Here is a 15,227-nt window from a genome sequence, read left to right as displayed (position 1 = left end):
CTTTACCAGTTAAGACAGTGCTCAACAGCCAGCCACCCGTCGTAAACAAATTTAAGGCATCAAACGCGATGTTCTTAACAGGGCCCGATGTGCGTTTCACGAGACCATGTCGGGGAGAATCCGAGTGGCCAGTTTTCGCTGAGGTGTCATGAATGTATCCGCCCAAACACTGCGATGTCATTCCATCTCAGATGACGCTATATGTCGACACCCTAAGAGCCCCGTCACTCGTGATTTCAAGAGCCTGACTCAAAACGTCAACGGTTTATCCACTAGCTCGGTCCTAGAACTCGGTGCAGGCAAGCCGTCCTCCGTACCGCCTCTTCCACTCAAGCTCTCACCAACACTTTATTGGAAAATGTATTATTCACGTTTTCGGTTCTTCTTTGCAGTTTAAACGACATGCGTGGAAACACGTATATGGCCTTGTTACCACCAGTCTGAGTAAAAATAAGATTACGCATCCATCGCTTCGACAATATCTAAATGCATAGCAGCCCGTCGCTCCGTTCAAAGCACAGGGCATCACTCTCGTCCAGCTCAACTCGAGAGCAAAGTTATCAAAGTGCGGCTCCGCGCGTGTGGACTCTCGCCGAGTCCCCCGGATAAAACGTCAACGTTCACACACAGCCTCACCTCGCGGCCTTCGCCTTGGTCTGCGGTCGAGCACAAACCACCTCAGCACCGTGACCCAGCGGCCACCTCACCGCAGACGGTTTCCCGCTCCGTCCAGCGAACCGGCCGCGCCCGGCCACTGGCACCCGACCTACAGCACAGCCGGCAGCGTCCGGAACGGGGCCGGACGCAGAGGCCACCGAGAGTCGCCCCCCCGCCCGCAGAGTCGCAGAGGTCGCCCCTGCCCGCAGGCGCGGGGCGGCGGCACAGCGCCGACGGCCCACTCGGTAACAGCGGGCTCGCCACACTTGTAAGGGATCAGCGACAGACCATCCCGGATGGCACGGCGAATCGAGTCACGGCACGGCGAGCTCCAGTCCGGGACGTCAGCGAAAGGCGCCACGCCGACTGGACCGTGCGTTCGGACCCACGCGGACAGAAGCAGTGGGGTCCATGCGGCCACACACGCGGACAAACGCAGTAGAGTCCGCGCGGCTACACGTGCAGACGTTCGGACTCACGCGAACACGCAGAGGAGTCCGTGCGGCTACACACGCGGATGCTCATCTCTAAAGGAAAACAACTAGCTTTCATGAGCCGCTCCTCTTGCGAGAGGCGACGAGACAAGGCGTCTCCAGAGCTTACAGCGACGCACGTACACACCTTATCAAACGGGGTCACTCGCGCCCCGCCTGCCGAGCACGGCAGGCGGGCGCAGCCCCGCGGCCCCGACGACGGCCGCTGTTGTACTGGAAGAGTTACACACTGGCGCCGACACCGGACGGAAAGAGCGGCGACTCGATCCGTGTCCAGAGCCGGTTAGCGGGCAGGTGCAGCACACGCCAATATCATGCCGGTGCAGCCGATCCTCCCAACCCTGAGACCGACGACGGGTCTGGTGATGCCCATCACACCTCAGAGCGGGGAAGAATCGCGACTCCAGTATCAGTATTGTGACTCCAGCCTTCCAGCGCCTCCGACGGCCGCACGCGCGCGCGCGGTGGGAGGTGAGCCAGCTGGTGACCCAACAGGCCGTTCCCGTCGGGGGCCGACGCGGCCGCCCGGAGCCCCCGCGTCCGTGTCGCCGCCGCAGCTGGTCCCGCCGCCCGCCGGCTAGTGCTGACTCGGCTCGCGGCCCTCGTACACCAGCCGCAGCGCCTGCGGGAGGCACACACCTCGGTCAAACGACACAACCGGAGCTGTTCACCAGCCGCAGCGCCTGCGGGAGGCGCACACCTCGGGTCAAACGACACAACCGGAGCTGTTCACCAGCCGCAGCGTGCGGGAGGCGCACCTCGGTCAAACGACACAACCGGAGCTGTTCACCAGCCGCAGCGCCTGCGGGAGCCGCACACCTCGGTCAAACGACACAACCGGAGCTGTTTACCAGCCGCAGCGCCTGCGGGAGGCGCACACCTCGCTCAGACGGCACAACCGGAGCTGTACACCAACCGCAGCGCCTGCGGGAGCCGCACACCTCGGTCAACCGACACAACCGGAGCCGTACACCAGCCGCAGCGCCTGCGGGAGCCGCCACCTCGGTCAAACGACACAACGGAGCCGTACACCAGCCGCAGCGCCTGCGGGAGCCGCACATCTCGCTCAGACGACACAACCGGAGCCGCACACCAGCCGTAGCGCCTGCGGGAGCCGCACACCTCGGGCAAACGACACAACCGGAGCCGCACACCAGCCGCAGCGCCTGCGGGAGCCGCACACCTCGGTCAAACGACACAACCGGAGCCGCACACCAGCCGCAGCGCCTGCGGGAGCCGCACACCTCGGTCAGACGACACAACCGGAGCTGTTCACCGGCCGCGAGACCCACTACAGCCGCACGACTCAGATAACAGGCAGCTTAAGGCGTACAACGTCTGCGCAGTCCGGGAATTTGCACGGCTCGGCCGGGTCCTAAGCGGGTGGCGTACACGGCCTGCACAGCCCGGGGCGACGCTGCTCGGCGGGCTGCACAGACTCCCGTCTCTGCCCGGGTCTGGTGGGCACTACCGTTGAGCTGGGCGGCCAGCTCCGTGCTCTCTCCCTTTCTCTCCCTCTCTCCTCTTTCTCTCTCTCTCCCTCTCTCTCACCCTCTGCAGGGCGACAATCCAGTTGGCCGACTGGCGCCAGTCGTTGACGTGCGGCCCGGCGGTGAGTCGGACCATTCGCTGCTCCACCGAGCCCGCTGCCCGGTACGTCACCGACACAGACTCGGGCAGCGTCTGGCCGGGCACTGCGGCGACCGGCGCACTATCCGTTACACACCGGCACACACTGCACACCGTCAGATACACACGGCGCACCGTCCGTCACACACTGGTACACCCTCCGACACGCAGGGCACACGCGACACATCGACTCACACAGCGCACCGTCCGTCACACACCGGTACACCCTCCGACACGCAGGGCACACGCGACACGTCGACTCACACGGCGCACCGTCCGTCACACACCGGTACACCCTCCGACACGCAGGGCACACGCGACACATCGACTCACGCTGCGCACCGTCTGTCACACCTGTCACAGGTGACTCGGGCAGTGGCCGATCCAGCGCTGTGGGGTCACTGTGCGGACCGTCACACACAGCTGGCACCGAGTCGTCCCGCCGCGCACGTGAGTGGGTACGGGCACAACAGCCGTACGCATGCCACAGGGCAGGGAGCAGATGATCACACGTAGGCCACAGAACAGGACATAGAAGACGGACCCTTACCTATCCATGCAGCGTTTAACTGTGATGTGGGTACAAGTAACTCTTACAGTGTCACACAAAATAAGCACATTCCAGTATTGTCTGGATCAGTTAAAGCACCAGTGTCACCTCAAATGGTTCCCCGCCAAGTACAAAGTCGTCACGAAAGCCAGAATTTATGCACAAAATAGTCACATCGTGTCTTCTAACATGCGGCTCCGTCCGTCTTTACATGTCGAGCACTCCCACACGTCAGTCGTACATGTCTCCTTAGCGTTTCAGTCTAACAGAAATGAAGCGGAACGTCAGGCAACAGCGGGCCGCAAGGCCGGGCTAGCGACGCGCACGCCGTGGCGTCTGTGTCAGTGGCGTACAGCCGAGCCGCGCCGGACCGACCGGCAGGGTGACCGGCCGCAGCGGCGGCGGTCGGTGCCACGCCCCCTCGGCCGCGCCCAGTCCGGCCGAGAGCTGCACACGCAAAGCTCATCACGACACGACAGCCGGACGGCCGTGTGGCGCTCGCTCGAGTCACAAGGCTGCCACGCACAGCCACACACAGTCACACAGCCGTCACGCAGCCACACAACCGTCACACACACACAGCCACACAGCCGTCACACACACGCACAGCCACACGGCCGTTACACATAGCCACACTCCAGTCACACACAGCCACACATCCGTCACACGCAACCACATGCCCAAGCCACACAGCCGTCCTAAGAAGCTCGCAGCGAGGACACACGGAGCGACGGGACTGGAGCTGAAGGCGATAGCGACGAGGCAGCGTGTGAGGGCACGCTGCCGGAGCCGACAGAGAAGACCACGCAAAACAATAGAAACATAGATCGTGATTACGAACGAATTGAACAACGCTTAGCATAGTGCTTGGCGTAATGCTTGGCATAATGCTTGGTATAATGCTGGCTTGGCACCATGCTGTGCGCGACACAAATCACGGTTTTCCACCGCATGCGGTGCCGGTCGCCGGATCAGTCCATTTCTCGTATCGTACAGGAACATCGTTCACGTACCACATGGATCAAGGTCTGGTGTGACCACAGAGCTAAGTCGTAAATGGTGTACAGGTGGCGCTGCTCACGCCAGTCACATTCCGCAACCCGCTGAACAGGCAACGGAGAACATCAACGGCTACCAGATCGCTTGCCACGCAAAAATGAAAACAGCGCAATAAAAGCCGACGGATTCCCGGGACGCGGCACGTCACGACCTAGGCGGCTATGCCTTCCACGTATTATGGAAAGAGGCCATTCCAAGTGTCAACTGAGTCATCATAAGGCAATGCGTGCCCGGAAATTTGTCGCGTAAGTGGCGCCCTGGATGGCACGGCCTTCAGACTGTCCGGGTGCCTGGACGCTGAGTCACACGCACCACCGATAGGCCGCTGGCGCAGCGTGGCGACTGGTCCGGGTTCGGGCATTTGCCACGAGCTCGTATAACCAGCTTGGTTTACGTGCTGTTTATTGTGCGCACACTATCGGTGACCACTGAAAAACAGCCAGGCGAGTTCCATTACGACATTCGGAAAGCGTCCGCACTTTCAACACAAATATCCGATGGAAACCAAATCAGCGTAGCTAGCTATACTAGTCCATCAAATTATGATGATTAATCAACGTACCCTATCACGGGAGCATCAACAACGACGTGGGCCCGGTGCGAGCGGGACCTCTCGGCAAGGGTGTCGGAGCGTCCCGCAACGTGCGACGGTCGGAGGAAGGCAACAGTACAGCCTCCTCATGGACTGCGCATGCCCTTCAGCGACGGTGTCTTGCCTTTGTCAGGCGTAAGGTGGCTTACACAGAGCTGATGCTCAAACTTGCTAGTGCGAGAAGGAGCCCATTGCCTCCGGTGACACATAAATGTGCAGCACAACGTACTTGCACCCATGGAATTCTACGCATTGAAGCTGGCAATTCTCTCCCAGTCGAGATACACGAGAAGAATGTTTGAAATCGTTCAATTGTATGCGAATGCCTGCCGCAAAGCGTTGAGCCCTTGTGGCCTGTCAGGATTCAAAAAGGTCAGTAGGACATCGCTTCCAGGCAAGCTGGTCGCTATGGCAGCAGATGTAGACCAAGATGCAGCCACACGGTAATAAAGATTGAGCGGGAAAAGAAGTGAGCACGTTTCAAAGACTGCAACATCCTGTGTTACTTAAAGGGAATGTTTCACATTTGAAGATATCAAAGCATCAGATATGATGAAACAAGATTGCTTACAACTAATAGCATACTTTTCCACGAAAATGACTACTCCATACAACACAAGCTCTCTGTTTGGCGGACATGTTCCTCGATACGTTATTGTTTGATTACATCATCGTACCTTGCACAGCATTGATTGAGAGCGAATCGGCGGCTGCTACGCCTGGAAATCATGCTCACGAACGCCAGATATAAACGACTCGACCATTACATTTTTTTTTTTACCTTGATTGTCGCAAGTCTCATGAAATGACAGGATTTCGGTGACCTTATTCTGACTTAATGACTACCAGTGATGTTGAAATACTCCCCATACTCATCTTTGCAAACTTTCTCAGGAACCAGCGAGTTTTAGGTCTAAAAAGGAAATGGCCGAGGGCTTCACCGAGAGGTCTTCAATATGACTAGTTCAGTTCAAAACCTCATACACATGTGAAACTCTTCTTTTCAACTGCTGCCACGTCAAATGCAAGCTCGTGTTTTTGCCGGAGCCATGCTTGTCAAAAGCCGACATCTTGTGTCAACACACACGGAGCATCGAAGCACACTACATGGCTGAAATCGAGAGGTGGTCCGTTTTGCAGGCTGCACTGAAGACAAACCCCCACGTACATGTTCTAATAATCGCGCAAGATCCTGAGGTAAATACCTTATGGTAAATCAACAGCCAGGTGCCACCCATGTCTCTACGGCCCCGCTCATCGACGCACAACCGACAGCAGCCCGGGTTGGCATTGGCAATTAGCACAAGTTGGCGGCATGTCGCGGGTCGCACCTGTCTGCCGTCACAGCAAACCCGCGCTTCTTATGACGCCGATGTCGCGACATTCCCGTGTTGTAACCAACCCGTCGCAAACCGATAGATAAAGAATGCGAAGAGCTGGAAAGGTTGGGTATGCTACTTCCTTTGCTCCCTCTATATTAGCGCCTTTTCAAGTGACCTGCGCCGATCCTCCTGGCGATCCCACCCGGTCCGTGAATGGTCAAACGTAAAATGGAGGCAAAACGGAGTCATTGCGTCACCCGGCACTTGCATGACTTTTGGGCTCGCCTTCGGTGTGCATGATGTACAAAAGCATTCCATGTTTTGATGGCAGCCGCCCGAGTCGAACGGCAAAACATACGAACATTTTTCAACAAGACGCCGGTAAAACCCACGTGGCTGCGACACATGAAGCTTTCGCCGGAGACGGCTTGGCCAGCCAGACCGACGGAGCTGGGGCCCCCTAGTGCGACGCGACGCGGCCAGCGGATACTCACCGTCACCATCGTCCGAGCAGTCTAGAGGAAGGAAACAAACGTAAATGACCGGTACACGCGCGGGATTGTTCATTCCTTGGTCCATTACAGCTTTTCCCAAAACACATGCAACGTGACTAAATAATCAGCCGGGCTTTCTGGCAATGCGATTTTCACAATAGGTCTCGAGGGGGAAAGCTAAAATGCATCAAGCATGACGTTTACAGAAACATCGCAGCGAAACTGCCCCGTTAATGAGTTGCTAAGGTTTATGGATCAATACTGCCATCACCTGACATTCTCTGCGAAGGCGGTACCAAGGACCACTTGTAACGGACATGCGCAGTATAAATTTGAACACATAACCTGCATGAACAGAGGCACGTAAGCCTGGACGAAGCTGGGGAGTAAGTGGTTTTGGTCGGACCTATGAGTCGTGGGAAGGCCAGATCTGTTGTGGTACTTTTACATCAATTATTCCGTGTCGCGGCAATGACGATTACTGTAGTTGCGTACGCTCCATACGGGGCGCGTGACCCCGCCGGGACGAAGACAACATGGCTTCGCCGCACGGCGACCATAGTCCTGCAGCGCCACGCTGCCGGAACACGGGCACAGGTACGCCCTGCTCTGCTCTGTCGCTCGGTGTCGGCGGCAATGTTCGATAGCGGTGTGTGGGTCGAACCGCGTGACGTGACCGACCGGCCGTTCATCGGCACGGGGGCAGCACGCGCAGATCCTAAGATTGCGTTGGTCGTGGCATCTTGGAGGGAGCCGGGTTTGAGTGTGCTGGCTTAGAGCCGACTTCGTCCCTTCCATCGCCCGAGATTCCCGCCCGGCGAGGCGGTGCAGGAGGCCTTAAAAGTGCACTGCGCCGACGAATACCCGGACAGTTAATACCCAGCCCGTGCTCCACTGGCGGACTGCGGTCGTGCGGGCCATCCTAACGGTCAACTTCAATAGAGCGGGGTATGACGGCCAAAGCACGTCAGCTCTCAACAGAGCCCGTGCTCCACTGGCGGACTGCGGTCGTGCGGGTCATCCTAACGGCCGACTTCAATAGAGCGGGGTATGATGGCCACAGCACGTCAGCTCTCAACAGAGCTCGTGCTCCACTGGCGGACTGCGGTCGTACAGGTCAGCTTAACGACCAACTTCAATAGAGCGGGGTATGATGGCCAAAGCACGTCAGCTTTCGATTGAGCCCGTGCAGTGAACAGCAGCCGTGCTGGTGCCGGCGACATCTCCCAGCAGAGAGCATTGCAGCATGTCCCCCGATGTGGCAGCACTGGCGATCGGTGCCAGTGACCGACGCCACGACATGAGCTGATCATAACGGGTACGACCTCGTCGTGTCCGGATACCGTGGGACGAGGTAACTCCTCGTAACCGTCACGGTAGTGACGCGCAGGGGAGGACAGTCCGGGCCCGAGGCGGTGTCGGCGGCAGGTCCCGCCACCATCGCCGCACAAACACCCCGCGTCCACGCCACAACAGACCCCTCCGTCTCCTGAACACTGAGCATCTCCTGAGCATCTCCTGAGCACCATGTTCTCCGGCAGCTGGCGGTCAGGCACAGATCACGTACCGTGTGTCTGACGTGACCCGCTGACATATGACGACGAGAATGGTCATGTTTCCGCTACATTGCACAAAGACCTTGTGGACTCTCGACGAATCCGTCTGCGAAATTGTCAGGTCTGCGGTGTCGGACATAACCCTGTACGGAACTGTCCACTTAACTATGCAAATATGCACAAAACACCGCCCCAGTTCCGGCGAGTCGAGAACGAGCCGACAGGCACGGCTGGGTGAGGGGCGCGGCCGGGCGCCGGGCCGCGACTCACCGTACTCGATGGTCGACTGGGTCACCTGGGCGGTCACAATGCGCGACACCTCCACCCGCTCCGGCACCGGGTCGCCGCAGCTCGGCTCGAACCGCAGGAAGCGGTGGTCGGCGCTGACCGTGGCCAGGCACAGCACTGTCTGCTCTCCGCTGGTCACGTCAAACTGGGCGCCTGCCAATGGACGCGACGTGGCCACTCAGAGCTGTACGCTGACTGGCGCCCGGCTGCAGACGGACGCTGGCAGCCGGTGCAGTATCACTGCACCGCTTACAGACAGCGTCCGGCGCCCCGGCTCCCATACGGACGCTGGCACCCGGTGTAGTATCACTGCACTGCTACGGACAGCGTACGGCGCCGGCTACGGACGGACGTCTGGCAGCCGGTGCAGTATCACTGCACTGCTACGGACAGGCGCCCGCCGCCGGCTGCAGACGGACGCTGGCAGCCGGTGCATTATCACTGCACACGCTACAGACACGTTCGGAACACGCACGCTGTCTGTAGCATAGTACGTATACCTGCACCTGGCTCGTCAAAGATCGCCGGCAATGCATCCGACATGTCGTGAGGGCGTATACACAGAAAGCACGCATTAAAGACCAGTTACATTACAATGCCAAGCCCCACACGAAATAGCTGGCAATAGCCAAACCTCCACAGTACACATCATCTTGGAATAGCCATATACGGCACCGCTTACCCCGCCATAGCCGCTGGAGCATCGCACCCACCCTGCGTCAGCAGCTTCAGACTGCTGTTGAAGAAGTCGTTCTCCGCTGTGGTGACGTCCGAGCAGCGGAAGCACTGGCGGACTGGGTCCACGAAGCACATGCGGGGCAGCATCACGCGCGCCTGGCAGCACTGGCCGCAGAAGATCTGACCGCACCGGCGACAGTGGTGGCGCCGCTTCAGGAAGTCGAACTTGAGGCCGCACTTGCTGTTGGAGCACTCGGAGGTCTGAAGCGGGAGACACAGGCTCTAAACACGAGCAGGATGAAGTGCGAGACTGTGACCGTGACACAGACCATGCCACAGGCACCCATGGCCCATCGATTAGAGCGCCTGCTCTCTAATATTCCCGCGGTGGCGTTTGTGAGTTCGAGCCGTCGCGGAACTCGCTATCTGCCCCTGGCCGGCATGGCCTGCAGCCGTCAGCAGTGGCCGCACAAGGTCACATGAGGTCAGAGGGAGGGACGGACCATGCCGAGCATCACAATACGTGTTTCATTCTGCTGCGGAAATGGAATTTCACAATCGGATGGTGGGGACATGTCTCACACAACACGCTCTGCTTAGCATGGGCCATGACCCAATAAATCTGTCCAAAGAAAATGTTGGAGCCGGGCGGCGAGTCAGCCACTCCTGGTGCGGCCACCGTTGCTGCGAGCGTTGCTCAGTAGTGAGTGTCGTAACAGCCGCGTCGCTGAGCAGGACGGGGGTCTTAATGGTGGGATAATGTTTGGAATCGCCATGCAGTGGCACAGCACAGCGGGTTGCATTCAAACTAAAACTTTGAGGAATGATTCAGCATAATGAAAAATGCATAATTAAAAGTGAGATGACATGAAACAAAAGAGGACTGGAGCTGGACTTCAGGTTGGGGTCCTGGTTTGGAAAGGCAAATTCTCAGTGCAGGGCGCCGGAAGTGCAGTGGTTAACGCGTCTGCGTTAACCACTGCGCGTCTGGGAAACCGGAGGTACGGGGTCCGACTTCCCGCGGTGCCCACCCTTCCTGCCAGGGTGAGAGGCAGGCGACGCCATATAGCCCCCGCTGCTGAGTGCGTCGTAAAGCCCCAATGACACAAACACATCCACATCCACACCCACACCCATCCCCACACCCACACAAATTCTGAGTGTGCATGTTCCGATGATAAAAAGTGGAATTTTAAGAGCTATGAAGACATGAAATTTCAAACCGTGCATCTAAAACCACAGAAATTACCGGCAGCTGGCATCTAAAGAACAGGGCACATCTCAAACTGCTAGTATTGCACAGGTCATGCTGTGGGGATTGTCAAATCTTTAACCAAAAAAAAAATATAATCAAAATAAGAGCACACGCTTCTGGAGGCAGAAAATCCAGCAGAAGTCTCCATTTCTAATACTGTGCCAGTGCACTACAGCTAGTTATTCACTCAAATGAAATATGACTATTCAGTGCCCAGGGTTTTTAAAGGCAGTGTTTCATATTTATATGGGGCTTTGAACTGAAACAGGCACCTCAAAGACACTTTGGTGCTGTTCACAGCCCCGCCCTTTGTAAGGCTCATGCCCCTATGCTGTCTAAGGCTACACGCACGTGAAAATGGCGTAAGGCATACCTGGGAGTTTTTCAGTCACTTCGACATTCATGATGGCATAATAGCATCAGTCAAATCCTGCCACTCCATAAGCTGTGTTGGCACATCAATGCTGAGAAAAATGCAACTGTTGAGGTGTACATATCTGGCGTTCTGGTGTTTGTGAGCTGGATTTCCAGACATAATCCAGGTTTAATAGCCCTCAATTTGCCATCAATCAATGTTGTGCAAGGGAAAATGACGATCAAACCGTGACACATTGAGCATATTTACTACACAGAGCATTGTGCTGTTGAGAGCAGTTTTTCTCCTGAAAAAGTATACCAATAGTTATAAGTGAGCTGTTTCATCATATCTGATGCTTGCTTCAATATCTTCAAATGTGACACACCTCAACATGCGCTCGGGTGGGGGTCAATTTGACTCCCGAAAGTTTTTCCAGAGTGATTTCCGAACGGCGGGGCGTCGCATTTTGCATAGCTTTAGACAACTGAATAGCGGATCGTTTGGTATGAACAATATAGATGCACCTTGCAAAGTCGCTGACCTATGGCAGGTCAAAGTCACGCCATGGTTTCAGCGAAGGCAATTTGTAGGGGATCGTTCAATCTGATGCAGCAACAGAGTGTTAGACGAAGCCATGCATTTCTGAGATACCATTTTAGGGAACTTAACTACTGAATGAGCAAATTATGTTGACCTAAGGTCAGGTATAAAGGTCAGACTAAGGTTAAACCAACCTGTTTTATTACTCTAGGGCTTGCTGTATGGGATAGTTTCTGGTGCTTATTTCAAATTGATTAATGGCAGGAACCACATAATACACCTTCCAAGGACTTCTTAGAGGTCAGAATAGGTTATTGACATGAAATACCCAGGTAAACATTTTGTTTTCAGGAACACACTGCTTAGCGTGAACCTCGTCGCCTATTCAAATGCAGAACATCAAAGCAATCTTGTATGATTTTGGTCACCATGACCTTCAAAAGGTCATTCGTCACTGTGCTGAAATGAGCAAGTGACCTTTTGCTTAGAAACAGTTATATAGGTTCTGGGTGCACTTTGGAGACCAACCTAGAATTCGACCTTATTTGATCTTATTTGACCTGAAGGTCATGACTTAGGCACATCAAACTTTGACCCAAGTGATTTCACATACAGGTCAACACACCCTATGAATTTGGTGTCTCCAGCTCTCTTAGTTCCCAAGATCTCAGGAAGGTCAAATTGCCCCCCCCCCCACCCCCCACCTGAGCAAAGGGCATCTCGCCGGCCACCCGAACGCGTGTTACAAGCGCTCGGGTGGGGGTCAAATTGATCCCCCGAAGGATTTTCCAGAATGGTTTCCGAACGACGCGGCGTAGCCGCGCAAAATTTGGCACAGCTGTAAACACTTGAAAAGCAGATCATCTGACATAAAAATCTAATGTACCTTGTAAGGTCACTGACCTTTGGCAGGTCAAAGTCAGAACATGGTTTCAGCGAGGGCAATATCTAGCGAATCATTCAATCTGACACAACAACGGAGCATTTGACGAAGCCATACACCTCTAGTCTTAGGCACAACAAACATTAAATGAGCAAATTGCATCAACCTAAGGTCAGGTATGAAGGTGAGAACAACATAAAACCAACCTGATTTATTACTGTAGGGCTTGCTGTATGAGATAGTTTTTGGTGCTCACTTCAAATTTGTTGATGGCAGGAATCACATCATACATCTTCTATTGACTTCTCAGAGGTCAGAACAGGTCACTGATCTAAGATGACCCCAGCTGACATTTTGTTTTAGGAACATACTGCCTAGCATAATCTTTGTTGCTTATTCAAATGCAAAGCTCAGAGCAGTGTTGTATGATTTTGGTCACCATGACCTTCAAAAGGTCAAACAAGGTCACTGACCTCAAATCAGCTTGTGAGCTCTTGCCTAGAAACAGTTGCCTATGTTCTGGGGGCACTTTGGAGACCAACCTGGAATTTGACCTTGTCTGACCTTATTTGACCCAAAAGTCATGATCTAGGAAGCTCAAACCTCGACCCAAGTGAGTTAATGTATGGGTCAAGACACCCTGTAAATTTGGCGTCTCTAGCTCTCATAGTTCTCAGGATATCACAGGGGGTCAAATTGACTCCCCAACCAAGCAAAGGGTACCTAGCCAGCCACCCAGGCATATGTCAATAGAGCAGGAAAATCTCTGAACCATCTGACTAGTGCCTAGTATAAAACCTAGCTCTTAGTGCTTCCATTTCATAGCACTAGTCAGTGTTTGCAGTAGACGCCAGTTGTATTCCGGCACGTAAAGGCATCGCACAGTGACAACGGCAGTGATCAGATGCAAAGTGCAGATGGCATGACTTCTCAAACATAGCCAAATGAGTTATGTCAAATATGTGCAACATGTCCAATTTTCCAATTAGATTAATCAAAAGAAGTGTGTTCAATCTTTTGTTTTCTGGAATTAGGAATGTGATTATGCACATTTTATAGCTTCTAGATTATTGTTGGTATCATGAGACAACTGCCTATGCTGATATGGTGTGCAGTGCCAGGGAGTACTCATTAACATTTACTCACAAACATGTGACTAGGTGAAGAAAGTCTCAGTTAACAAATACTATGTTCCGGCCCTCTCTCTCTAGAGAGCCGGATCTCCAAGTTGTTTTTCTTAAATGCCATAAATTGATAATAGATAATAAATAGAAAGATAATCTATCTATTAACTGATAATAAGTAGATATGTGTTTAGATAATATTGTAGCAAATTCATATTCTTAAGTCAGGCATTAATGAACAGCTCTATGTACTACGGTGGACAGGGCTGGTCCAGCCTGGTCACCTGTTTATGGGTGAATGGCAGAAAAAGAGAAAACACCCATATTTTGGCTACAGAAGTAGCTATTGTTATCTTCCCAGAAACCCAGGCCTAATCAAAACCCTGATGACTGTGAACAGACCTGGCAACTTAATAAGTTAAGTGGCCCTTGATTTTCTGGACATGCCTGCAGGCATGCCCCTGCAGCATCATATGATATATAAGATCTATATGATCTAAATGAATGTCTGATATGTCAGTATGTCAATATGAATATAACTTGTGTATTGTAGTGAACATGCAGTACCTATCCATAAGTTCAAAGCAAACATGCAGAATGTGGGACAGCAGTGGGGCACACATGCCACACATATATCACAAGGATATTTTAGCTGAATGGATGATTTTGTGCTTCACAGTTAACTTGCACACATGTTGTTCTGATGGGGAAAACAGTCAAACAGAACTTAACAATAACATTTACTTCATGAACATCCCAGCTTGACCCTGCATGACAAAAGCTGCACAGTTACCTAACTGGATTGAACAAATCCCTCTAGCTTTTTAAAAGACGGCATAGCTTACCTCCTTGTCTGGAGACCATGTTGGTTCTTTCAACTCAAACGGACTTCTTTCAGTGTTGTTAATGGGTATTATGCGCAGGCCAGACTTTGACTTCGTGAGCTTTTTGTTTCCAGAGCCTCTCACTTCATTTTCTGATCTTAGCCCATCTGCCATTACCAAACCGAGGTGTACGCTGGTATCACAGCAGTGCGGAGTATGGTGAAACGCGCTCTCGCATCCAACCGTGTACGAGCAGAAACAACCGTAGCCCCACCTAACTACACCCGCACACCAAACGGGCGAAACTATTAACTAGAACCACGGAGCGGAAGACCTATAGGGGGCGGTTTTCACAACAAAACCGCCGCAAGGTCATTCAGCTGTTCACCCACAATGCTTCGTAGAGATGGGCATTACTTTACCAAAGGTTTTATGGTAGAAAAAGGGAGTATAAGGAAACCAAGATTAGCTCATATTTGTTTAATCTATTACATTTTTGCGCATATGCTTCAAGCGTTGTACACGTCTGGATGTAAAGCCGTCGAAAATGGCTTTCGTAGCAACAATATTAGTTTAGTATCAGCTGATAACAATCGCCGCTAGTTTTTGTAGTTAGCTACTAGTTTGTCAACAGACAGCGGCGCGGGCAAGAGGGAGCGCAGGCAGGGGTGCAGACAGGGGGGGGGGGGGGCGCAGAGGGCATATTCCTTTTTAACGTCCCCTCGGGACTAGCGTTCGAGTGCCCATTTGAAGGCCCCGAAGCAGGTCGTATTTTAATCCTCGCTGTGAAGAAAGGGTTAGCGTACGGGGAATCTATTGCATATTTTGGCACCCAAAAATGTCCCTGGCATTTCTGGTTTCGGAGCAGCGGGGGCTTTCGTAGAACACTGCACGTCGATCCACAGCCTGCACGGGCGGCGGACG

The 15,227-nt window shown here is 53.8% G+C and overlaps 1 protein-coding gene across 2 annotated transcripts; it reads right to left on the bottom strand.

The window, feature by feature from the left end:
- Nucleotides 1–833: 833 nt before the first annotated feature.
- LOC119093856 (zinc finger FYVE domain-containing protein 21) lies at nucleotides 834–14,645 on the bottom strand. Of its 2 annotated transcripts, XM_037216865.1 has the most exons (6): nucleotides 14,325–14,645; nucleotides 9,355–9,580; nucleotides 8,624–8,794; nucleotides 6,798–6,818; nucleotides 2,703–2,845; nucleotides 834–1,773 (listed from the first exon to the last, which is right to left on the bottom strand). In XM_037216865.1, the coding sequence occupies exons 1-6, from the start codon at nucleotides 14,475–14,477 to the stop codon at nucleotides 1,729–1,731; spliced, it is 759 nt and encodes a 252-aa protein (XP_037072760.1). In that variant the 5' UTR covers nucleotides 14,478–14,645; the 3' UTR covers nucleotides 834–1,728. The 2 variants fall into 2 exon arrangements, with proteins under 2 accessions (XP_037072760.1, XP_037072761.1); XM_037216866.1 differs by lacking the exon at nucleotides 6,798–6,818.
- Between the last annotated feature and the right edge of the window lie 582 nt (nucleotides 14,646–15,227).

The sequence above is a fragment of the Pollicipes pollicipes genome, unplaced genomic scaffold, assembly GCF_011947565.3.
Source record: "Pollicipes pollicipes isolate AB1234 unplaced genomic scaffold, Ppol_2.1 Scaffold_4002;HRSCAF=4701_pilon_pilon_pilon, whole genome shotgun sequence".
In the NCBI taxonomy this organism is placed as follows: domain Eukaryota; kingdom Metazoa; phylum Arthropoda; class Thecostraca; order Pollicipedomorpha; family Pollicipedidae; genus Pollicipes; species Pollicipes pollicipes.
This window is presented reverse-complemented; position numbering and strand designations above follow the sequence as displayed.

Coding starts and splice junctions, on each gene's coding strand:
- LOC119093856 (XM_037216865.1), bottom strand. CDS start 14,477: ATGGCAGATGGGCTAAGATCAGAAAATGAAGTGAGAGGCTCTGGAAAC. Junction 8,795..9,354: donor TCTGAAGCTGCTGACGCAGG/GTGGGTGCGATG, acceptor GTCCATTGGCAG/GCGCCCAGTTTGACGTGACC. Junction 2,846..6,797: donor CTGCTCGGACGATGGTGACG/GTGAGTATCCGC, acceptor CGGTCGCCGCAG/TGCCCGGCCAGACGCTGCCC.